Below are 25,218 nucleotides of genomic sequence, written 5' to 3' on the forward strand. Positions count from 1 at the left end.
TGATTCATTAAATGTGTCCCTGGAAGGGAAGAAGTGAGGATCCCTTCTTGGCAGAGACGGGATTGCTTTGAAGACAGCCTGACAAGAGGCCCAGGGCTGGAAGGCTCATGTAAGTTGAGGTGAGCTGGGTAATTCAGGGTCCCCTGCACCCAGGAGCTCCCATCACCCCTCCACCCCCAGGCTCAGCACTGGACTCATCACACCTGCCTGCCTTATACCCACTGCCTTTCCACACATCTAGAATGCCAAGCTGCCGCCAACAGTTATCTTGCTAATCACTGTTCCACAGCTGGGGCCTGCAGCTGGTGGCACTTGACAAGAGGAGTTTCCCCTACCCCTATGATTTAACTCCTTTCTTCTTTATTTCTACTGTGTCATTGTCATTATCTTTTTCTTAGTCCCCAACTGTCTTATACTATCTCATTGTCCCTGTTCATGTGGGCTCTAATATCAATATATAATCATATTTAATAGAATGCTTTATATATTTTCCCACTCCCCTTAACATCTGTTTCCTCATAGATTCTGTCTTTTCCGACCTCTTACTTTCTGTTCTTTACCTTTGGGAAACAGGCTGACCATATACTCACAGTGAAATTTAGGTTTGCCTTCTATAAGAGCTTAAAAAGCGCTGCCTTTATTACTGTCTCTGGAAGTCTCTTCCTCCTTCCATAACCTCCACCTTCTCTATCTCTTCCTTGCCTCCTCCGCTAAGCTCTGAGCTTGCTGTGCCTTGAGGCTGGGGTCTGCCTCACCTGGCTCCCATCAGCAGGCAGCTCACGGCTCCAGGTAATCATGCTGTCGGGGAGACCTGATTAACTTCTCTTCCTGCCTGCAGATTAATCTTGCTTTCTGAGCTGGAGCCCCATGCTTCTGCACATCCTGCTCTGAGCTGAGATGGGACCCAGGGTGTCAGTTCTTTCCAGGTGGGTGAGGGGCTGGGCCCAGATTGTGGGGGCTATATCTAGATGAGGGGCAGCTCCAGCTCTGGCCAGCCTTCCTCTACCTGATGACTCCCCCATCCTTGACTTCTCAGAATCAGGCTGAAGAGATCCTGTCTGGCTGAGCAGGGGGTGGGAGGTGTGGGGGGTGATGACCTGATCTTGATCGCCCCCGCTCTCTGCCTCATCTCCTGCTCCCAGGGCCCAAATTGTCGTCACTTTCCCAGTGAAGTGTCTGGTCATTTTCAGAAGCAATTTCAGGAGAAAATGCAGCTGCTGCTCCCTATCCTGCTTTTCTTTTCCCAGGGCTGAGGGAACTGTCAGCTCTCTGACCAGGGAAGGAGGGGGTGGGTGTAGGGGGAGGAATAGATCTCTGGCCTACCTGTATCAGTCATGTGGGTAGATGATGGTTTAAGGATGGATGGGGCTCCTCTTCTCCTTTATTCTTCCTTCTCTCCATTTTTCTCTTTCCTGGTGTTGCTTTTCTTTGCTTCTGAAGCCCGGGAATCTGAAAACTACAGGTCTCAGTTTTCCCCACCTGTGTTACAGGGTTTGGAATTGGCTTTCTCATCATGAAGAAGCAAGGGTTCTGCATCAGCCTTCTCTCCAAACCCTCCCCACTGTCTGCTCAGCATTCTCAAAATCTACACTGTTCCATCTTCTGAGAGGCACAGCCTTTCTGGGTTCCCCTGACCACCATGAGGAGCCATTCTAACATATCACAGCTTAAACCAGCTCTGGCACAGTCCTGATTTTCTTTCTCTGGCTCTGCTAATTTTCTTCACAGGCTCTAAGAGGCCCTAAGGGGATCTTCCTGATCAACCTGCTCTGTGGGTTGTCTCCAGCTGTCTCTTGACTGCAGGCATGGAAGGTCACAGATGCTGCTGATTTTCCATTCTTCCCTGGTATCTCCAATCAGTGTCTCATATGGCCCTAGCCCTACCCTCACACCCAGCACCTCTCCAGGATGTAGAGGAAGTCCACAAGTGGAGCATGTGGTGGTGGACAGGTGCAGGTCTTCATGTGTGCACAAGGTCTACCTCCACCTCTAATCCCTAGAGAAAGACTGACAAAACCTGTCTCAGCACATCTGTACACACCTTTTCCTTGCCTTGCCCTCAATAATGAGGGGGATCTGTTGGGGGGTGAGGTGGGATCTGCTGCTAGGGAGCCTGGACTCCAAGTACCATCTACTCTAGGCTGGTGACAGCATCTGAGATGTGGCTCACATAATGAGTAGATATTCAAAGAAAAAATACCTAGATGCTCTATAGCTGCAATAGGCAATTTACATGTCATTTGCATATGATTCATGGGCAAAACGAAGCTGCCTGCTACAGTTCTCCAATGCCTCCCTCCTTCATCACTTTTCTAACTTAGGTTAACATCAGCTCTTTCAAGTCTTAGCTAATCCCAGAGATCAAGGGTGATCAGCTTTCCCTGCCATCCCTTTGCTCCCCACAGCCTTGGCTCTCACTATCCTCTGTGAGATGCCGCATCATCAAAGGACATTATTCATGGTGGACCTTTGCTGAAGCCCTGCTTCTCTGGTGCCAGGGCTTGGGGGCAGGGACACATGGGATAGTTGGGGAGGGGTCGATACAGAGATGGGGCCCAGGAGGCTATTGATCCAACTCCTCCTTCTGCACACCCAGCTCCCTCCACCTGCCTAGGTTGGGCTTTTAACTTCAGACTGATGGGAGAGGAGGCAGAGAGATGACAGGTCAATTAGGAAGAACACCTGGGCTTCTCAAAAGAATAAACCAGTCATGCCATTTGTATGTAAACTGCCATCCACTTCTGTTCTTCATCCCACTAAATGCTTCCAGCCCTGGGTTCTGGCCCATGTTCTTTGCCCACACACCCCTGCAATTAGCTGGGTAATGAGAAGCTTTCAATCAGGCCCCATTAGCCTCTCACATAATAAAGAGGACTTGGTACCCAGCTGCTGCCCTCAGTCAGGGTGAACATGAGGCCATATGCAGCCAGGGTAACTTTTGTCAATATAGCCCAAATCCTAGAGTGGGTAGAGTGGTGAGTAAGGATTTCAGGATCCCATCAACACTTGAGAGACTCCATGAAGGATCCATGATTTGGGCTGAGTTGACTCTGGCTTCCCTTTTCATTTTATTGAGCACCTATTGTATGCCAAATACTATAGGATATAATAGCAAACAAAACAGACAAAAGTGGGCTGGGGTTGTGGCTCAGCGGAAGAACACTTGCCTAGCACGTGCAATGTGCTGGGATTAATCCTCAGTACTACACAAAAATAAATAATAAATAAATAAATGTATTGTGTCCAACTACACCTAAAAAAAGAATATTAAAAAAAAAACAGACAAAACTTCTTGACCTTGTGATGCTTATATTCTAGTGAAAGTAGTGTGTGGTAAAGAGACAATAATAAGTAATTAGCATAATGGATGTAATGAATGTGCATGAAGAAATAAAAACAGGAGGGAGATGTAGGGAGTATTGGGGTGGTAATTATTTAAATAGGATGATTAGGGAAGACCTTGTTAAAAGGAGTCTTTGAGGTAAATGTGAGATAGAGATACTGTTCTCATCCCAAGATGTAGAAAAGTAAATGGTCCCATATTTCAAAGTCTCAGAGAGGTGGGCCATCTGCCCCTTTGGGAGTGCCAAGTGTTCTCTCACAGGTCAATGTTCATAACAATGCAGTAAAAAGAGTGGAAGAGATGAAGTGAGAAGAACCTGAATTCGTGGTTGTTCTGTATCAACTGGTAGCTGTGTGTATGGGAGTGAATGACCGAACCTCTTGAGCCTCAGTTTCTTCATCTGAAAAAATAGACATCTTTCTTACCTACTTCCATGATGGAGTTGCTGAAAACCAAATGATTGCTCCATGCCAGAGTACTTTGTGAATGCTGAAACCCTGTGCCAGGGGGAATACTAAGGTTAATGCCTTGCTTGGAAGCTGGCTTTCACTACAGATCTCCCCCATCTCTTGGAAAACAACTCCTTGCTCTGAGTCTGGACTCTGTTCCTGACCTGACTCTGCCTCTCCTCTGGGACTTTCTCCCTTGGGTGGCAATAGGCAGATAAATCCCTTCTTGGGTGTGGGGTGTGAACAGAGGGTTGAAAGGTCAGAGGAGAAGATGCTCAAGCGGCAGGGAGGCAGATTAGGGCAGGGAAAAATGTAACTTTGAAGGAAAAGGGAAGCAATGAGATCAATGCTGGAGCACAGTGGAGCAGGAGAGGGATGGGGGACCATTCAGTGGAGTGTTCATACCTCCTCCCTGGGGGATAGAGGGTAGAATTGTAAAAGATGTAGCTAAGTCTGACTATTTCAGGGTCAGGAAGGAGAGGGGAGGGAGGCAGACAGGGCTCTCTGCACTCAGCAACAGGAGAGAAGCATTGGTACTCACTGGGGTGAGGACTATTGTGATGGGGCAGTCCCCCCTCGGAGGAGGACAGAGAGAATGCAGATGGGAGGGGATGCCAGACTCACCCCCAATCCTCAGGTAGGGGGCCTGCACCTGGTGATCCTGATGTGACAGGGACAGAGAGGCACTTCCTGTGCTGTTCCAGCCTGGCTGTCAAGCTTGAAGGCTTAAAGGGCAAGGAGCTAGGGGGTGAACATGGAGGAAAGGGGTCCAGGGTCCACACCTATTGAGCTAGACCTGGTATGGTGATTTTATGACAAATCATACACAACAACATTCCTTAGAATGCCCACCTTCTGTGCCATTGGAAAGTGGGCTGCTGGACAGCTCCAGCTTACTGCCAGATCGTGTGTGTGTGTGTGTGTGTGTGTGTGTGTGTGTGTGTGTGTGTGTGTGTCTGGGTATGTGGCTGCAGTCTGCGTCCTCCCACCCCCACTATCTTCCCCCCTCCCCTCCAGCCACCCTGGGATTGGTGACTCTCAGCCCCTCCCCTTGGCTCCCCCAGACCCTCCCAGAGCCTTAATCGGGGAGCTGGGACTGAGTTCCTGCAACCTTCCAGATCCTGCCACCATTTCTCTTTGCCTCAGCATCAGCAGCACCGGCAGCACCAGCTTGTGGGGAGTGGGGAGTCTCCACTAATCAACTCCCTGATCTGCCAGTCCCCCCCAGCACCAGGCTCAGAGCTGCCCCACAGGTAGGCACAAAGGGAAGAGTGTTGGATAGTCTGAAGCTGGCACCAAGGGTCAGGGGCCAGAGTCAGGAGGGAATAAAGGAAATAGCATTCTGATAGGTGAGCAGAGTAGTGAGCAGAAAGTGTCTGTAGGGTAGCGGGCTGCTAATATTTGGAGCTTTAACAGACTGATTATTCCACAGCAGAAAGTTTTTGCATAAGTCTTGGGGTTATCTAGTCCTGAAAAATAGCCTTCAGGACCTCTTTTTAAACTGATTAAGGAAACAGACTAGTTTATGTCGTATAAATCATCATCTTTGTTGGGAGCTAGAGGCCGGCAGCATTTACCATTGCTCATTGCCAAGGGTACATCCTGGGGTGATGTCTAATGAGGGAGCAGGAAAACTGAGCCCAAAGGATGAACCCCTGGCTCAGAGATGTGTTTTATTCTTTTCTGACTACGACTAGCATGGGAGAACTGGCGGCTGGGAAAGCAGGTTGAGCCCAGCTGCTGGTCACAAATGCCTCTTGTGTTTTCATGGAGCTGTATCTTCTTCCCCTTCCTGCCTTGCCCAGGGCCTCTCTTTGCCCTCTAAATCACCATGAGGAGTGCCCTGCTGTTCGCAGTCATCCTGGCCCTTGGTCTGGCTCAGACCTTTGGGGCTGTCTGTGAAGAGTCACAGGAACAGGTGGTGCCTGGCGGGAGCCACAGCAAGGTAAGGCAGCTATGGCAGAGTCCTGGGAACATCATGGACACCTGGGTTTCTGCCTGTCTAGAGTAGGGAAGAAGGGAGGAGGGCAGGGTTGGGAGTTACGTGGGTTCTGTGTCCTAGGGTGTTTTGTCTTCTTTTGGGTTTCTGCCTCTCTGATCCTCTCACGTTCCCATTGTCTCAGGTCTTTAAGTATCTTTGTCTCTGCATGTCTTTGTGCATAAAATGTGTCCAACAAATATGTTGGTTGATCATAAGGAGGCTTGGTGATTTGATAGTCCTGTGAGAGGTGAGCTAAGGTGGTCTAAGGTTCTGTAGGGTCTGGCTCAGATTCTATACTTGGCAAGGGCAGATCTCATTTACTCCCTGGATAGTAGGAAATGCAGAATGTCTCTCCCAAATGATCATTTGCATACTATTTCACCTATCAGTTATGTGTATTATCTTATTTTTAAAATGAAAATAAATTGTCTTTTCCTCCACTTATCCACCTCTTGTAATCTTGGGTACTTGTAAAATCTCAATCCGTCTCCTGCCCTCCTCTACCTTTGCTGCCTCTAGCCTCTGCTTAAATGGAATAACAAAACAAAAACAAACAGAACAAAATAAAACCCCAAAAGTCAGAATGAGCCCTGATTTCCAAAGTTCCTCTAAGAAAAAAAAATAGGAACTGCCAGGGTTAGGGTGCAGGGAGAGTGCAGGGAAGAAGTCTTTAGAAGGTTTTGAAATGACAGCAATTACACTGGTACAAATGCTTTTAAGATGATTATGGGTAGAGTTTATTACAAATTCAGTGTGCAAAGTCTAACCGCCTCTCCAGCTCCAATCTGTTTAACATCTCATTACAAGAGCTGGGCAGCAGAGTATTTGAACAATTTGGGGAAAGTGTCTGCTGGGCCAAGAAGAGAGACAAAAAGAGATTGCAGGGCAGCCTTGCAGGTGGCAGCAGCTGCGCCAGATCCAAAAGCCCTGAACCCATTCAGAATCACCCAGGAGTGCCAGATATGGGCTGGACACTGTGTTTCGTGCCCCAAAGTTCCCGTCTGGGGCAGTCAGAGTGTCTGGGTTACTAAGAGACAAACCTGCTGCTGGATTTTGGGTAATAAGATGTCCCTTCTGCTCTTCCTGGCAAATGAAAGACGAATGCCTTCTAGCCCCTTCTCCCCACAGGTTGTGAAGATGGGGAAATTGAGGCAGGAAGAGGGTAGAATATATGTGTTCCGTTAGAGTGCCCAGGCAACTAGGTTGGTATATACTTGGGTAAATGCACTGCTGTGTGTGCATAGCAGCCTAAGGATGCCTGGGCTCTGGAGAGAGGTTCTGCTGAGTTTGAAGGTGAAAATCTCCAAACACAATCATCGTCTTTGCAACTGCAATTAACTGGGTGTATGGCATGTACCCACTACCCTGCTGTGCCCAAGTTGCTAGAAAAAAAAATCATAAGAGCCCCTGCTGGCAGCAGCTCCAGAATCTGGGTTCTATTTGTGAGGAAGAGGAAGGGATATCATTCCGAGCATGTGGCCTTCCTGAAATTACAGATCCAGGACAGAAAGGAGAGAGGGAGCAAAAACCAGGGGCAAAAAGCCATGGAGAAGGGGAGTATGAGAGAATTCCCTCCCATAAAGAAGCAGAGAGGGGAACGTCCATGGACATAGCCCAGAACGGGGGGATCTCAGGTTAGCTGGTGTGCCCTGGCTATCTATTGCCACCTCACCTCAGGAATGAGTCTTGTCTGTGACTCATTCATGGAGTATAGACCAGAGGACACCTGCTTTGTCTGATGGTGCTTTCTTGGGAATGGGGGTATTCATGGCCCTCTCTTAGTAGAACAAACACATCCCTGGGCATACTGGTTCCCGATATGACAGGGAGAAAAGAATCTATGGCCTTTGTCACTGAGAGATTGCAGGATTGGAATGGGGCCCCAGAGGACAGTCCTCAAGCTTGGGAGTTAGTGTGATCAACTGACCCATTTTGAGCAGAGAATGTCCTTCATATCTGGAAGTCCTTAGTCCTAGGCAAACAGGACAGTTGACCAGCCTACAGAGATGCTTCATTAGGGTTTCTCAAACCTCACAGTAGATATGAATCACCTAGGGATCAGTCACGTTCAAATGCAGATTCTGCTTCAGCAGGTCTGGCAAAAGATGGAAATTCTGCCTTTCTAACAAACTCCCCTCTATGCTGGTGCTGCTGTTGGTCCATACATTATACTCTGAGCACCTGCTTCTCTTCCAGTGTAAACCAGAGGAAATCCTGAATGAAAGATGTATTGGAATTCAGCTGTAATGGGTTCAGGCTGCTTTGTATGGGAAGAGTGTGTGGACAGGGTATGAGCCTTCTCCTTCAGCCCTCCTTTTCTCTTCCCTAAAGGACTCGGATCTTTACCAGCTGCCCCCATCGTTGCTGCGGAGACTCTTTGACAGCCGCCCTGTCTCCCTGGAAGGATTGCTCAAAGTGCTGAGCAAGGCTAGCGTGGGTAGGAAGCAGCCCTCGGGGGGGAGAGGGTGTGAGAGGAATGACTCTGAAGATGAGATAGGCCTGGGAGACCCATTTAGGTGGGTTGAGAGGGTGGGAGACAGAGCATAGCTTAGTGAATCTGTAAGGGTTGTGATGCCAATCCCCCTTCATCATTACTTTCTTGGTCTGCTCCCCATTTATGCACATTTTCTTGGTTTCTCAGATCCTAAGGAATCATCACTTCCCCAAAAACGTGAGTAGCCTCTTCGTCCTCCAAATACCTATGACATGGACTCTAAGATAATCTTGCTGCTGCTGGGAGGGAGACACAAGGAGGCTCTGCTTCCCTGGTCACTTACTCAGAGCTCCATGGGCAGGGGCCGAGGGGCCATTTTGGCCAGCCCCATCTCAGCTGGTGCAGACACTATGTCAGCTACAACTGATGAGCCAGCTTTGTATGACTGGGAAAGACAACCAGGGAGCTAGGAGGACAGTTTTAGGAGTTGTCTCTCCCACTCATACATACTTCCTCAGCAGGTGTGAAGGCCAGGGCCCAGGGGGTGGGGTGGGGTGGTGTCCTGCTTCACTGGCTAGACATTAGGAACCAAAGGATCTCTTGGGGCTTATGAAGATGCTAAACAGGCACCTGCTGGGACAGAGAGTCCTTGAAATGTGGAGGAGGGAAAGGTGGTCATAAAGGATATGTCGGTTAGCTGTGAAGGGTCAGTATAAAGAAACAGACTAGAAACCCAACCTTAGAAGTCCTGACACATGTATGGGGAAAGCATCACTCCTTCTGTTGATAATTTTGACTTTTTTCTGCAGGTGACATGCATGATTTTTTTGTTGGACTTATGGGCAAGAGAAACAGCCAGCCAGGTAGGAGTGTGTGGAGGTATAGTAGAAGAATTTGGAGGACATGACAGAAATTAAGTGCCTATTTGTCACCAGAGGAAAAGTAAGATTTTATTTTTTTTGGTTGCAGTGAGTGGGGGCCTTTTCTAAGATAGTCCTGCTACTGCTAGGAATGAGGCTCTGTTGCCTCCCCACTCTCCCAACTCTCTTCCAACACTCTCCTTTCTAGCTAGGGTGTTGGGTCAGGGTAAAGGACACATTCAGAAAAATCCCTCCTGTCCTGCATGAAACCCTGGGTTCAGTCCCTAGTACTGGAGGGAAAAAAGAAAGAAAAAAGAAAAATATTTTCTAATTTTTCTAATTACACTGTTTACTTCATCCAGATAATCCTACTGATGTGAATCCAGAGAACATCCCCAGCTTTGGCACCCTCAAGTATCCCCCCAGTGCAGAATAAAGTAAGGACCGTTGGTGGAGAGTGGAGAGGGGACTGGTGTGATTGTGTGTGTTGGGGGAGGGGTTGCCAGTTGTACATTTCCTTGGATGCTAAAGACATTAATGCTCATTAATTTGCCCTAAAAGAAGCCTAACAGGCAGTTTCTGTTGTTTGGACCCTGTTTTCTTATGATGGAGAGATCATCATCTGATTACTATAGATATGGTGTCCAATTCACATTTGAAGCATTTGCCTCCTGGGCAGGCTGAATCTTTTGGTTCAAAGACTCAGGAAATAGGCATAGAGCTAGTCAGACACAGGATGATTTAGGAAGAGATGCAAGGGACTCTAAAGTCTAACAGGAGTAGCTGGAAACCACATCTTAGCCTCTATGTGCCATGTAGGGATTAGAACATGACCTAACTTTGAATCCTGGATCTGCCATTTTCTAACTGTGACTCCATGGCCAAGTTACCTAATCCTCTGTGCCTCAGTTTATTCATCTGAAAAATGAGGGCAATGGTGGTACCTCCCAGCGTTGTGGTCTTGGGGATGAAGTAAAGAGAGGATGTTTAGAACAGTGCCTGGTGCCTGGTGCCCAATGCTGTGTTAGCTGTATCATGGCTGTTTGGACCTGGGAGGTGGGAGGATGTCGTAGTGTTTCTCGTGACTGGCTCTGAACTGCCTTCGAGAGCTGTCTGGGGTGGACCTCAGGCCTGAGTTGGCTGGCAGATTCCTCATTTGTCTGTGAGTGTAAGCCCCCAGGGCAACTGTCTAGTCAAATCTCAGAACCTAATGCCTTGACACCATCTCCCCACACCCCAGCAATAGCATGCAACTAATGGCTTTCTTTTCACTAACTTCCATAAAAAGACGGTGAGAAGAGGAGAGGAGAAGGATGCATGAGCCCCAGTAATCACAGGGAGCCCCCTGCCTCTCTCTCTGTGCCCCTAGAACCCACACTTGCTGGTCTCAAGGTGGCCAGCCAGAGACCCAAGGGGCTGGCTGGTGATGATACTGCCTGTGCATGATTCCCTGGACCAGAGACTGGATCTGGCCCCCCATTTACTATTGGGTGAGAGGGCACAAAGAGCTGTAATAACTGTAACTCGCTGATTACATGGTGCTTACCGTATCATTTTGCTCTCATTAGATGGTTATTTCAGTCCTGCCGTCGGCCAGATAATTATATGGGCAGCTATATCTGGATGACATACTCTCCTCCAGCGTTACGCACCGGCCATAAAGATAATTACAGTGCAATTTTGCCATAGTATTTTATACAAATGGCAAAAACAAGTGCATTGTGGAAATCTACTTTTAATGTTTGCTGGTGAATCCAGGCTCTTTCAGAGGGACCAGGCCCATAATTGCAGCCTTCATAATCTCAGCACTGATGAAGCATTCTCAACCTGTTAGGTGCCAGGCAGAATAGGACGGAAGGTCCCTGAAGGCTAATGTTTAGAGGAGATTAGATGAGATGGATCAACACAGATCATTGTATCATCTTCTTCATTCACATGAAACTGCTGGAAAAGGAAGTGATCTGTGTGCCCATCCTTTCTCTGGGATGTTTCTGGGAAAAGGAAGGACTAAATAAGGCAGGGAGAGCACTAGCACCTGGTACCTTGGATAGGCAACAGGGAAGGGGCAGGCACCTGATATTAAGAGGTCCAGTCTTTCTGTCCAAAGGTTGCAGTGAAACTGAGGTGTAAGTCCTTTACAAATGCCCCTTCCCTGTCCCCTGCTTCCCCAGCAGGTGGTCAGTGGGAGTTTCATAGGACATAGATGTGATTTTTGTTTTTGTTTTTTTTTTGTCCTTAGCACTCCACTTTTGGACCCCTGGGCTGCATCATGAAGACATTGTCCCCTATCATGATGCCAGGTGCACGTTCTCCTGTTTCCCTTTCTCTTCCCCATCCTTGTAACTTTCTTGTGCTTTGACATCCTCCCCAACTCTTCTACCCCAGCCTGATGTGGAAACTGTAAAGAAACTACACCAATCCCTATGGTCATTGATTGTAGATTCTGTAGATTGAATATTGTTTCTGTAGCATCCTACATTAAAAATATAATGTATCTCTCTACTCCTCAATAATAAAGAATTTTTACGTATGAGTGATGTAATGTATTCTTTTCCTTTTCTCCAGCTACATTATAAATACATATATACCTATGCATGACACATATATTTAAATGGAAGTATTTTTATTTTGTACACATATCAATTGCCCTAATAGTGCCTTTAATAGTGCTTTACACAATTACTATTAGATTTATTTAATGGTTTAAAAAATGAATATATGAATTTAGAATATAATTTTTAACACTCAGAGGCTTTCACAGACCAGCTTCAGATAAGGAAAAAACCAAATATTCTGATTCTGTGTATATTTCTTTTTTTTTTTAAATTTATTTTTTAGTTGTAGTTGGACACATCACCTTTATTTCACTTGTTTATTTTTATATGTGGTGCTGAGGATCAAACCCAGGGTCTTGCATGTGCGAGGTGAGCTCTACCGCTGAGCCACAACCCCAGCCCTTTGTGTATATTTCTAAGATGAACCTGGGAGATCTTGGTCCCTGAATTGACACTGTTTAATTAGAGAGGGAAGTAGGATTGAGGCTGTGCAAAGCACACTACTGCAGAAGAAGATGTGTCCATAGAACTGCACCATCTTACTATCTGTAAACATGGAGCATAGGTTCTGTGACAGATCATGGAGATGAGATGGTGATCCGTAGCCAGATTTTATAGACTAGCAGGGTTGTGGAAGAGCAAACAGAGCCAGGCATAGTGATACATGCCTGTAATCCAGTGGTTCAGGAGGCTGAGGCAGGAGGATCTCAAGTTCCAAGCTAGCCTCAGCAAGTTAGCAAGGCCCTAAGCAACTCAGTGAGTCTCTGTCTCTTAATAAAATACAAAGTAGGGATGGGGATGTGGCTCAGTGGTTAAGTGCCCCTGAGTTCAATACCCAGTACAAAAAGAAAAAAGAAAAACAAACAGAAATTGATCTGGCTGGAATGGAGGGTGGACAGAGAAGTGATTACCGAAGCCCAGAAAGAGAGGAGCAGAAATCTTTAGCATTAATGGGGAAAACATTTGTTTCATATTCCTCTATAATGTGCCTGTTATCAGCCCCTGCAGCACTGGCCTAGTAGTTCAGAATGTGTAAAGGCACTTAATGTGGAGGGTGTGGGTATCTTTCATTAATCTGATATGCCAGTGCTCACAGCCTACTGATCCCAGGGGGTCTCTGTACTCATAAAACATCCTGGGAAATTCTCAGGCTCCCCATCTTAATGTGGTTTAGGTGCCTTGGTTGTGCCCTTCAACTGCATTAATATAAAGCCGACCTTCAGCTCTCCCAAGGTGGCATCAGGACAAGATCTTGGAGTCAGAGGCCATTTCTGGTAGTTCTTTCACACTAGTGAATATTTTGTCTTCCAAGAACCTCACTGGAGTCACCTTAGATTGACAGTTGTTGCATGATGTGGACGGGGAAAGGAGAGAGAGAACCCCCTTCATAGCAGAGGTCAAAGGATGCCCCCCACTCTAGATCCTAGAGCATTTCTCCTGTGAAACACCTCTCACTTTTCAAAGGGGATACTTTCATGGACTATGGAGAATTCCTTTGGGTTATGGAAACTTTGACAGTTGATTCTGCTTAGACTTGGAGTCAGGCATATATGCTGAGGTGAGATAATTGCTTGCCAAGTACGAGAATAAATGCAGAAAGGTTGCTCTCTGGTGGGGCTGACAAAAATTGCAATACTGGGGATTGCAGGAAAAATGAAGACAAATTTTAAATCAAGTTTATCTTTTTAAATTTAGAGAATGTGTGAAGGGATTTTGACCCTCCTTTTGCTGTTAGTTGTGAAGAGGTTGATACTAGAGTAGACCTGTTCAAGAAGACCTTGGCTAAGTTCCTGGTTCTTTCTTCTCCATTTAGCTTTCTGTATGCGTGGTGTTGTGACTGTGTGTTGCTTTACTTTAAAAAGACTTCAACAGGGCATGGTGGTGCAAGCCTGTAATCTCAGTGGCTTAAGAGGCTGGGGCAGGAGGATCATGAGTTCAAAGTCAGCCCAGCAACTTAACGAGTCCCTAAGCAATGAGAACTTGTCTCAAAAAAAAAAAAAAAAAAGCCTAGGGAATGTGGGTAAGTACCTCTGGGTTCAATCCCTGGTACCAATAAATAAATAAATAAAATAAAAATACTTGAGTATAAACAGCATAAACTTTCACCTGCACCCTTCAGGTGGTTGCTAGTTCATGAAGTATACTGGAGTCAACACTCCAGAGATGGCCTAAACAGATGGTTAGGAAGATTGAACCATGGCCCTTGCAAATCATTCACCTAACATCTCTAGAATTGTACTGGAGGTCTGGAATCTTCTGACCAGTGTGAGTTCTTTCACCTTGCCTAGTCATGGGGGCTGGGCTTTCCATTAGAATATCCACTGCATCAGTCTCTAAGTGACCCTTTTACTAGAGGGCAAAATAGAATTCCTCAGCCCCAAACTATAAGAACGGGTTGCATGGATGTTTTTGTGCCCTCTAGCTAATAAATGCAATATTTTGGGGGGGCAGCATTTGGTACAGTGCCTCCTTTCAATACTATCAACCATCAGTTAGTGAGGTTGTGGAAATGAAGACACATGATCTTCCAAATTCATCAAGAGAACATGCCATCACCAAATGGCCAAATTTGGCTTAGATCAGTTGGCAAGATCCTGTGTTCCCTCCTTCTAATTTATTCATCAGGGAATTACGAAACCCTACCATATGACTGTCCTGACTGAGGGCTATCTTTAGGCAGTGGACAGGAGGAAACCAGAAAGAGGAGGAAACTGAAGGGTACTGGAGTCCAGGACCTTTCTTCCTTGTTGGGAGACAGAGTGGGTAACCAAGACCTCCAAAGTCTCCAAGGCAGTTGTGGGGAGGGCAGGCAGGGTAGGTCATTTTGTTTTGATGGCTACTTTTGGACAGGCACATCTGAGGAGAATATTTAGAATGTTGGGAAGGCAGAGTGACGGAGTTCTAGAAAGACTCTGGAAGTACAGGCTTCAAGAACTGGCCTAGGTTTCCAGGATGCGATGGATTCTGTGACTTCCTTCATCTGGCTAAGTGGAAGTGATATAGTTAAAGCTTTGTCCCAGGGTTTCATAAACTGATTTCCAGACCACTCACATATAATCGAATCAAGACTTTATTGAAACACACCCGTGGCGGCTGACCAGAAAATAAAGCTGTTCCCCTGATCGGCCCTGAACAATTCCAAGGGCGCTCCTTATAAGCCTGAAAACCACAAAAGGGATTTTTTGGGGCGGTCTAGCCAATGCAAGCAAGCCAGGTTACAGAAGCGGGACAGTGCAGTCAAGCAAAGGGAAGCCTAACCAATCACAGTTAGCCCAGTCACCCCAGTTACAGAAACAGAGCTCCATTACCCTAGTTATAGAAACAATGCCCCATTAGGTAGTTTTATGTTCTTAAAGGTTTCTATAGCAAAATTAAAAGAGGATCTTGCCCCAGTCATGACTCTTCTACTTGGCATGGTTGTTTTACAGGATGAAGTCATAAAACAAGATGGAGTCACATTTGCTCCTACTATCACAGAAGGAGGGACAGCAGTGGGTCATCAGTGGAATGAGGGACACCAGTGGTCCAGCCCTCAAGTGCTCCTTCATTCATTCCGTCCTTGAATCATTCACACAAGCTTTGTTAAGCATCTACTAGGGAGTGTGGTTAAGAGCAGAGATGAAGTCAGGAGCTGCCTTCAGAAAGCATTCAATGTTTTGTAAAACTGCAACAGGGGACATTCTGAGAAGCTTTTGGACTACCAGATCCAAAATGAGTTTTGATCCGGCTTTTCACTCCCCAGCCGCTAAGGCGAGGAGTGGGTGATCTTCCAGTCTTGGATCTGCTCCTGGAAAGGCCAGGCCTGGGGGCTTGGCGCGGAGTCAGGCTCCCGGCCCCGCCGTGAGGGGGCGCTGCTTCCTCCCCGGCGGCTGGGGGCGCTGCGGCCTTGCGGCGGGGGGCGCTGCCTCCTCCGGGACGGCGGGGGGCGCTGCGGGCCGGGCGGCGGGGGCGGCCCGGGCCGGCGCGGCGAGTGGCGCGGCGGATGGAGAGTCTGGCCGCGGCCGGCGGCGCCGCCTCCTCGTCGGGCCGGGTACGGCGGGCCGGGGCCTTTGTGTGAGCCGGTGGCGGCGATGGTGCTCGGGCCCCGCGGAGCCGGGTAAGCGCGGCCGGGCTAGGGCTGCCCCTGGCCGAGCCCGACCCCGGCCCGGCCTTTCTGTCGCTCTCCTTGGGCTCCTCTTGCCCGCTCTCCTGGCCGGCCCCATCCTTCCGCCGCGCGCCTCCGCGCCGGCCCGGCAGCCGTTCTGTGGCCCCTTTCGGCTCCGCGCCCACCCCGCCTCCCACTCAGAGTCGCCGGGGTGGAACCCGCGCTGTTTGTGGGGGAACGCTGGCGCTCGGGGTCCTTCAGGTGGAGTGCCCCTGTCCAGTCCAATGCCCTGACCGCGCGGATTCTATCGTCCGTGGGGGAGACCGCGGTGCCACCGTTTGTTGGGGCGTCCTCCCCTGAAGTTCCGATCTCCCACTCCGGTCTCGGCTCAGGCTGCCCAGTGCCCTGACCCGTCCACTGTGGATGAGTGGCCGCCAAGGCCTGGGAGATGCGTGACTGGTACCTAAAAATATTCAGAAGCTTGCTGGGCCCGGAAAAAGTTGGGAGTTATTGGTGGAATTTGTGAAATGGAGAAAGGGGTTTTACTGCGCAGGGCGAGTCCTGAGACTGAACAAGCATGCAACTTAGGCATGCAGGAGCTGAAAAGGGAAAAAGTGATATTGAACTAGCCTGCAGGAGTCTTACCTACGTAATTAGATGCCTGTCTTAAAGGCATTGAGTAAATCTGTTAGTATAGTGTCAACATAAGCATAAACCTGGTAAAGGTTGGTAAAAAGAAATGAAACGTATGGAAGTAATATTTACCACAGTTGTGTTCTAATTCGCTTTCCTCTTTGGTTTAATATTTAAACTTCATTCACAGAATAAATTCAGAGAATGTGGTAGACCAGCATCTGTAATGGCTCTGGGTTATAGGGCTAGAGAGTAGGCATATAGTGTAGGTAGTGAGAGATGGGGATTCATGAGTGTGAGACGTATTTAGAGTCTGAAAGAACACGGAAATGACAGAAGAGAACACCCTTATCTCTTCCTCAGCAGCTAATGGAGCTTTGATAATTATATTTAAGTATATGCATGGCATTTAGCATCAAGAGGGAATAGAATTACTGAGATAGCACAGTGTATTTAAGAGGAAATTAATGTGAGAAAACTTTGAGCTAGTTGCTGTGGTAATGAAATATAAGATTATGTTCAAGGGAATGCCTGCTGTCTAGCTGTAAGGCACTAACTTGAGGCCTACAACCTCTCTGACTTTTAAGATGGAGTGAATCAGCTTTTTTTCTAATTTAGGTTTTATTATCATGATTCTGTGTTTGGGTGTTTATGCAGGGGGACAGGTCATTGTCTTACCATTTTGCTGTCCTTGCCCCCAGAAGAATAGAACAGCTGTCCATGTCCATTTATCCTGTTCCTTGGGACTTAGGTGCATTCAATATGGTGGTATTTTGGGGCTGGGGTGGTGGCTCAATGGTACAGCGCTTGCCTAGCCTGTGTGAGGTACTGGGTTCAGTTCTCAGCATCACATATAAATAAATAAAATAAAGGTCCATTGACAACTAAAAAATATTTTTAAAAAATATGATGGGATTTTCTCCTGCAGAGCCCCCTCTCATGCAGGGATGTGTTTGGCCATCCATCTTTTTTTCTTCCTGTCTACAGATTAACTGTGCTGATAAGGAAGCAACTTCCTAGGAGCTGCTAAGATGGGCATGAGGATCAAACTGCAAAGCACCAACCACCCTAATAACCTGCTGAAGGAACTCAACAAGTGTCGGCTCTCAGAGACCATGTGTGATGTCACCATTGTGGTGGGGAGCCGCTCCTTCCCAGCCCACAAGGCCGTACTGGCCTGTGCAGCTGGCTACTTCCAGAACCTCTTCCTGAATACTGGACTTGATGCTGCCAGGACCTATGTGGTGGACTTCATTACTCCTGCCAACTTTGAGAAGATTCTGAGCTTTGTCTATACATCAGAGCTCTTCACAGACCTGATTAACGTTGGTGTTATCTATGAGGTGGCTGAGCGTCTGGGCATGGAGGACCTCCTCCAGGCCTGTCATTCCACCTTTCCTGACCTGGAGAGCACTGCTGTGACAAAGCCTCTGACTAGTACTAGTGACAACCAGTCCGGCACCCTGAGTTGTCCCTCAGCAGATCCTGCCCATCCCCTTGGAGAACTCCGGGGTGGTGGGGAGCACTTTGGTCCTGATAGAAACTATGTGTTGTCCAGTGATGTGGGAGGAAGCTATAAAGAGGAAGAAAGAAATGTTGCTAGTGATGCTAATCATGGCTTGCCTCTGCCGCAACCATCATTGCCACCAAAGACAGAAGACCATGATGTCTCTGCTCCTTTCACATCTGTTTCTAGTATCGTGACCCAGCCGGTCCTAGGCACTGTTAGCACAGGTATCCAGACTAACACGAGCTCTTGCCAGCCATACAAAGTTCAAAGCAATGGAGATTTCAGTAAAAACAGCTTCTTCACCCCTGACAATGCAATAGACATTACCACTGGGACCAACTCCTGTATGAGCAATAGTGAACACTCCAAAGATCCAGGCTTTGGGCAGATGGATGAGCTCCAGCTAGAGGACCTGGGGGATGATGACTTGCAGTTTGAAGACACTGCTGAGGAGATTGGGACAGCTGAGGAGGTGATCGAACTGAGTGATGACAGTGAGGATGAACTTTTTGGAGAGAATGACAACCGAGAGAATAAAGCTATGCCCTGCCAGGTGTGCAAGAAAGTTCTAGAGCCCAACATTCAGCTGATCCGGCAACATGCTCGGGACCATGTGGACCTACTGACAGGTAACTGCAAGGTCTGTGAGACTCACTTCCAGGACCGAAACTCTCGGGTGACCCACGTCCTGTCCCACATTGGTATTTTCCTCTTCTCTTGTGACATGTGTGAAACAAAGTTTTTCACCCAGTGGCAGCTAACCCTTCACCGACGGGATGGAATATTTGAGAACAACATCATTGTTCATCCCAATGAGCCCCTGCCCGGGAAGCTGGGTCTCTTTTCAGGGACAGCCTCACCAGATTTGAAATGTGCTGCCTGTGGGAAAGCATTGGCCAAAGATTTCCATGTGGTCCGAGGACATATCCTCGACCATCTGAACTTGAAGGGCCAGGTCTGCAGTGTCTGTGACCAGCGCCACCTCAATCTTTGCAGCCTCATGTGGCACACACTCTCCCATTTGGGCATTTCGGTCTTCTCCTGCTCTGTCTGTGCCAGCAGCTTTGTGGACTGGCACCTCCTAGAGAAGCACATGGCCGTGCACCAAAGCCTAGAAGATGCCCTTTTCCGCTGCCATTTATGCAGCCAGAGCTTCAGGTCTGAGGCTGCCTATCGCTACCATGTCAGCCAGCACAAGTGCAACAGCAGCCTTGACATAAGGCCTGGCTTGGGGCTACAGCACTCAGCCCTCCAGAAACGGAAGCTGCCAGCAGAGGAGTTCCTGAGTGAGGATCTGGCTCTCCAGGGCCAACCTGGGAATAGCAAGTACAGCTGCAAGGTCTGTGGCAAAAGGTTTGCCCATACAAGTGAGTTCAACTACCACCGTCGGATCCACACAGGCGAGAAGCCATACCAGTGTAAGGTGTGCCACAAGTTCTTCCGAGGCCGTTCAACCATCAAATGCCACCTCAAGACACACTCGGGGGCACTCATGTACCGCTGCACTGTGTGTGGCCACTACAGTTCTACTCTTAACCTCATGAGCAAACATGTTGGTGTGCACAAAGGCAGCCTGCCACCTGACTTCACCATCGAGCAAACCTTCATGTACATTATCCATTCCAAAGAGGCCGAAAAGACCCCAGATAGCTGACTGGTCCCAGTAGAGCCAGTGGGGAGCTTCCAGGTGGCAGCCAGGGTAGTGATTTTCTAATGGCTGTTGGTCCCTCCTCAGTGGGTGCTACAGTTTTGCCTTGCTAGGAATTCTGTGTTGTGTTTAAAGGAGAAAAAAAAAAAAAAGAAATAGCACATAAGCTGTGACTGTTTTTGAGAAGCAATGGCCCTATTGCATTTACCTCCATACCTGTTCTTGCCCACACAGGGTTGTTTTTGATTCTTTTGAGGCTGATTTGGGGATCTAGTCAAGCTTTTATGACAGCTAGATCCCTTTCCCCAGCCTGTCTAGTTTTAGTTTACTGATAGGTTTCATGCTGCTAAGAATCCAACCAACAGCCTCACTGGAGAGGATGTGGAGAAAGGTTTTCACTGTGGTTATTATAGCCAGACCTCCAACTGGGATGACCAGCTATGAGAAAGATTTGGGGAATGTGGTCATTTGGAAGGGACTGGTTAGCAGGGCGGCTGCTCACCTCAGGTTCCAGGGCTAGCTCTTAGAAGGGGAAAATTGTCAGAGATGGAGGTACCTACCTGCTCCATAGCTCTAATCTGCTGACTGGACAGTGAAAATCTTTTGACAACTAGATCCAAAATGGGGACAAAGCTTTCTATTTATGTTGGAAAGCTTTGGGATGACTCCTTGCCAGCAGAAGGGGTGTCCTGTAGTGCTGTTAGCAGTGGCAACCTGGATGGACAGGCAAGAAGGCTTCTCTTTTCTCCTCATTTCCAAAGAAACACAATGATGGCCGAGATGTCAGGCCTTCCCTGTGGAGCAGAGAGTAAGGGGATATATCATCTGTTATTCTGGTAGCCTCTAGTGACCTTGAGTTTCCTGGTGAAGAGGAGAGGGAGGTCTGACAGCAGCAGCCTTGCCTTAATTTACATCCGTTTCCCACCCAGAAGGGTTTGGCCTATAAGATAGATGGGAAGACCCAAGAGGTGTGCAGTGGTGATATATTATGATCCCTTCAGGAATAAAGGGACCTGAGTAACTGGTGGTATGTAGCAGGGTGTGCATTCTGACTGTCCCAGTCGGGTAACCTGTTGTTTACTTCTGTTCTAACAGTGCTGGAGCTTTGACAGCTCACCTTTGACCTGCTGGAATTGATCTTGATCTGTTTTTGCATCACCTTCAGGGGGTGCTGTTGGGTGGAGCTGGTTCAGGCCCTCCTGGGTGACCCAGTCCATGTAGCTGTTTGGCTTCATTTTTAGTTGGTCTTTGAAGGGGTCTTGCCCAAAGAAGGCTGGAGGGAGAGGGCCCTCAGTCTTGCATACTCAACGAGGTGGCACCTCAGTAGCTCATACTACCTCACCCTGTTTAGGCGAGCTCTGGGAGTTCCTGGCCTCGCCTGACACTGCCCCTGGTGGGACTTAGCAACACCTGGGTTGTTTTCACAAGCAAGCTAATTAACTCACAAAGCCTTTTTGGATATTAATATTTATTTATTTTTTGTTTTTGTATGCATATTACCCAGCATCTCTTTTGGATAAGAGAGTTCAGGAAAATGAGTTTCTCCCCAGCAAGTAGCCATATTCCAGGGAATAGTCCTGGTCAGAGATTTGGGGAATAGGAGTATAATCAGGGAGAATGTGTCCAAGCCTTTTAAACAAGTCAGTTTTCTTGTCTCCAGATGTCTGTAGCAGAATAAATCCACAGAGCCCTTTAGGTAAGTTCTAGAAAGTTTGGGCCAGTTAAATTTCCAGACTTTTCATTCCCCTTCCATCCTGAGATGGTGTAGATTGGGGATTGAGTTGAGAGGATCAAGTCACAGCACCTTTTTACAGTTTCTTATCCTTTCTAAACATAGAGACCCTCCTGTCTTTGTTTATATTAAGAAACATGGCCAAACCAAAGCTCTGTCTCTAATAGGCCTGCTGCCTCTCTCCCTGGCTTGGAATTGAGGAAGCCTCAGAATGGAGCACAGGAATCTCCGTCCTTCACTAGATGACAGGAGACTTTTATGTGCCACTCAAGGCACACTGTCCAGTTAAAGGCCCACCTACCATCTAAACCCAACTTGGGACATTCTCAGGAGAGAAGTTCTGAGACTTCATTCCTGACTGTCTTCTTACTTTCTTATGCTGACCATTAGGAATTTGAGAAGGGGACATGTAATAGGCCACAGTCAAGTATCTGCCAAGCTTTTCAAGCATGATGGTTACTCCCAGACTGTTGGTGAGGACTGAGTTTTGAGGGGTCAGTTTGAGAGAAATAATACTTATAGGTCAGATAGCTCAAAGTAAGTAAACATGCTGGAGAAATCCTTTTTTAAAAAACAAAACAAACAACAACAACAACAAAAAACATCATTGTGGATGCTGGGTGGTCTGTATACTTAATCTGAAACTGTGAAGTTTTCCTTTTTTGCCAATGAACCAAAAAACAGATCCTTGAAACTTTGCCCTTGAAACACTATAAACAAAAAAACTGCACCCTTGGATGCCCCTAAGGCTAAATGGTTGATCAGGGAGGCCCAGTTGGTCCCAGTCAGATATGTAGCAACAGGATCAGTAGATCATGAGTCTTATTGACCAAACCCTACCCTGCTGGGTGTCCCCTGTATTCACATTGAACTCCCCTTCTATGTGAAGTCACACTGAAGTCCCCTTCTGTGTTTCCTCTGCCTCTAGCTCACCCTTTTCTGAATTTTACTTGAAACACTATATTGTGACAAAGGGCACTGTAAAATACTACCCAGTGGAAGGGATTCATTTTATTTGCCTTTTTTATTTTTCAACCTAATGCTCATTTGATTGCGTTGCCCCCTCTCTCCAGGAACCCAGTTTAGCACTGTCCCTTCTGTAATGCCCTGAAATTCTATTTGATCCTTGAATGTTCTCTCTTTACCTGTTTTCCCTTTTTCTTGATCTGTACTCAGGACCAGCTACATAATTTGCAAAGCCCTCTGGTTCACAAATTGTTAGGAATTTCAAGATGGCTGTTGTACAGCATTAAACCAAATCTGAGGCCATTGCTGATTTGTTTCCTCCAGGGAAACAGCAATCCTTGTATGGCATGCTGGGATGAACTGCGGAGTCTGCTTGTGGCCAAACAGGGGATCAATACCCTGGCATCCAGTGACTTGATGGCTCATTGATGCCACAGCATCCACTGGAAGCTCTGCTGAACAGTATTTGGTCCTCAATTTTAAGACTCCAGGGAGTCCCTTTAGTTCATGGCTAGTTGGAAAAAAAGGAGGTAAGGTGGGTTTGGGGCCCAAACAACCCCTAAAAACTAAGAAATGGGTAAAAATTCTTTTTCACTTCTTTTCTCCTCTATTAGCACCCTTTATCTCCAGGACAAATCTTTGGCTTCAATGCCTTTTTTCCCAGTCAGGCTTTTGCTACTGATTATTCCTGCCCCCCTCTTTCTGGCCTCCTGCTGTGCTCTTTTTCCCCAGACCACTCAATTTTGAAAGTGAAATTAAATCCCTTTGTAGACAGACACTGAATTTTTTGGCATGGGAGTGGACTGTGTGGAGCAGTCTGTGCCCATCTGGGAGTCCCCACATGTCCTTTTCCCTAAATCCTGCACCAAATGAGACAGGAAGCAGGGTGCATAGCATTAGTTTCAGTGTCATTATGCATCATAAACTTCCGAATTAAAATGAAACATTTGATTTTGATGTTTCTGTAACACCCTCCCCTGTCCAACCCTCCCAATTCCCTCCATCTCTAATAGCTAAAGTCTCTTAAGAAATGGAAAAAAGTTGTTGACGTCTAACTCCTTCCATTAAATTAATAAGTACTGACCTCCTAATATTTAAGTGTTTACTATCTATTGCTGTAAAGTTTTGTATATTTTGTAAACTTTTTTTCCCAAATAGTAGATGTTTAAAATCGTTGTACATCTGATTCTTTTATATTCCATTGTTCAGCACAAAGTGTGGTTTTTATTTAGAATAATAAAAAGAAGAAATTTAAAATGAGAGTTTGCTTCCTGTGTACTACAAACATGCTCATACCTTGAGTTCAGAATATCTGAGCTCATCATCTTTCAGTAACACATGTTGGCTCAGTACACACCAGAATTCTTTCAGGTAGCACATTTTCCTTTCCTGTAGTTGGAATTCCCCAGGATTAGCTTGTTGACCAGTTTTGAGTGGGAACTTAAGTCAAAACCCAACCTCTTCAAGGGGACGTCCCTGAGGGCCTCTTCTGTCAAACTGAGAGAGAGCAGTGAGACTATGGATGTCTAGTTGGACTAACATTACTAAGTAAGTGATTCAGTTGTAAATTGTCTTACCATGGCCACTTATTTCTTGGTGAAGCAGTATGTCTTTGAGTGGAGAGAGGCAGATGGAAAGTGGGAGGGGGAAGGAAGATTTGAATAGGGAGAAGGGAAAGGTTTGGCATAATTTATTGTGGTTGATGCAAATGAGTTAACAGAAGAAACAGACCCCTAGCAGGTAGGGAGTGATGGTCCTGTTGGTCCCAGAGCACATGGCCCAGGCTCAGCTGTCATTGTTGCTCAGTAAATGTTTGCTGAGTACAACAGTCTTGTCACAGTCAGCATAATCAGTTCCTAGCCTTCCCTTCCATGGGTGAAAAGATTCTAAGGAAGTATTCCTACTGCCAGGGTGATAACAAGTTTGGGGGAAGTGGCCTCTGTGGTGACTTGGGATGTGACACATGTAAAATTGGATTTCCTTCAGAAAGGTCCTGGAGCCCAAGACAAAGCAGTTAGTGATAAGGTCATCAGATCTTGGCTTGCTTTCTAAGTGGGAATAAGGGAAGAAAGTCTTTATATTATCATTTCTGCATTGTTAAGTTAAGCCCTTATCACATCCCCAAGAACAACCCAGAAACCTTGTTCAGAAAGTCTTCTCTCTATGTGTAGCTTAAGACCCTCTCCAGTTTGGGCCAAGTGATCAGGGAATGGCAGATACAAGTTTCTCTCTGTGCTCCTGACAGACCTGGACTGCATCCGCCATTGCAGCACATGTTTAATGCATCTGCTGAATATGAGTTGAGATTTCCAAAAGTAGAGTATTTGGCCTCCAGGTAATGGGTAGTTAATCCAAGTTAAACATTCCTGGCACAGTGAGCTCTGGAGCAGAACAGAGGGAACAGAGGATCAGCAATTGTATCCATAGCTCCCTAGCTCTCCACGCAGGATTGAGAGGCCAAAGATGTGAATCGTGATTGAAAAGTGGAAACCAGAGCCTGTTCTTAGACTTTTACGTCAGTGTTCTTCAAGTTCCTGGGCCTAGTTTCCCAAACTGATAATGAGCCTTTTCCAGAAGACCTACTTGTTAACAAGAGTACTTCTTTCCCCATCTATACAACAAGTGTTAATAAATGTAAATTGTCAGGCAGGAAAATTATGAAAAGACTTGGCCAGGGAGAACTGACTTCATGCTAGATCTCTACTCTGTCACAGAACTGGGAAATTTCCACTTTGGCCTTTCTCATCCCTGTAGGGGGGCAAAGGCTGAGGGATGGAGTAACTGTCAGCACCTGCTGCTAACTGTTACCATGTTTGCTCCAGAATGAATGTCTCTGGATATTTTCCTATGATCTGGAGAGAAAGCAAGAAATGGAGATGGTGGTGGGATTTTTGGTAGCTCTGTGTCTCCATGAAAGATAGATTGTCCTAAATCAAAAGCTACAAGGAGCATTGACTCTGGAACAGTGCCTCTGCTTTGCGGGAGGAGGAGCAGGATGGACAAGGGGGAGGGGAGGGTATCAG

The 25,218-nt window shown here is 47.0% G+C and overlaps 2 protein-coding genes across 6 annotated transcripts; both read left to right on the forward strand.

Moving 5' to 3' along the window:
* The first annotated feature begins 3 nt into the window (after positions 1-3).
* On the forward strand, positions 4-11,597 carry Tac3 (tachykinin precursor 3). 5 transcript variants are annotated; one of them, XM_078053285.1, is made up of 8 exons: positions 4-109; positions 4,939-5,045; positions 5,598-5,737; positions 8,105-8,210; positions 8,415-8,444; positions 9,017-9,070; positions 9,430-9,504; positions 11,307-11,597. In XM_078053285.1, the coding sequence occupies exons 3-7, from the start codon at positions 5,624-5,626 to the stop codon at positions 9,501-9,503; spliced, it is 378 nt and encodes a 125-aa protein (XP_077909411.1). In that variant the 5' UTR covers positions 4-109; positions 4,939-5,045; positions 5,598-5,623; the 3' UTR covers position 9,504; positions 11,307-11,597. The 5 variants fall into 5 exon arrangements, with proteins under 5 accessions (XP_077909411.1, XP_005335711.1, XP_077909410.1 ...); XM_005335654.4 differs by having other exon boundaries at positions 24-119; XM_078053284.1 differs by having other exon boundaries at positions 91-109; positions 4,911-5,045.
* A 3,969-nt stretch (positions 11,598-15,566) lies between these two features.
* Positions 15,567-23,452, forward strand: Zbtb39 (zinc finger and BTB domain containing 39). The gene is made up of 2 exons (XM_078053286.1): positions 15,567-15,718; positions 17,327-23,452. The coding sequence occupies exon 2, from the start codon at positions 17,371-17,373 to the stop codon at positions 19,501-19,503; it is 2,133 nt and encodes a 710-aa protein (XP_077909412.1). The 5' UTR covers positions 15,567-15,718; positions 17,327-17,370; the 3' UTR covers positions 19,504-23,452.
* The last annotated feature ends 1,766 nt before the right edge of the window (positions 23,453-25,218 follow it).

Source organism: Ictidomys tridecemlineatus, chromosome 6, assembly GCF_052094955.1.
Source record: "Ictidomys tridecemlineatus isolate mIctTri1 chromosome 6, mIctTri1.hap1, whole genome shotgun sequence".
In the NCBI taxonomy this organism is placed as follows: Eukaryota; Metazoa; Chordata; class Mammalia; order Rodentia; family Sciuridae; genus Ictidomys; species Ictidomys tridecemlineatus.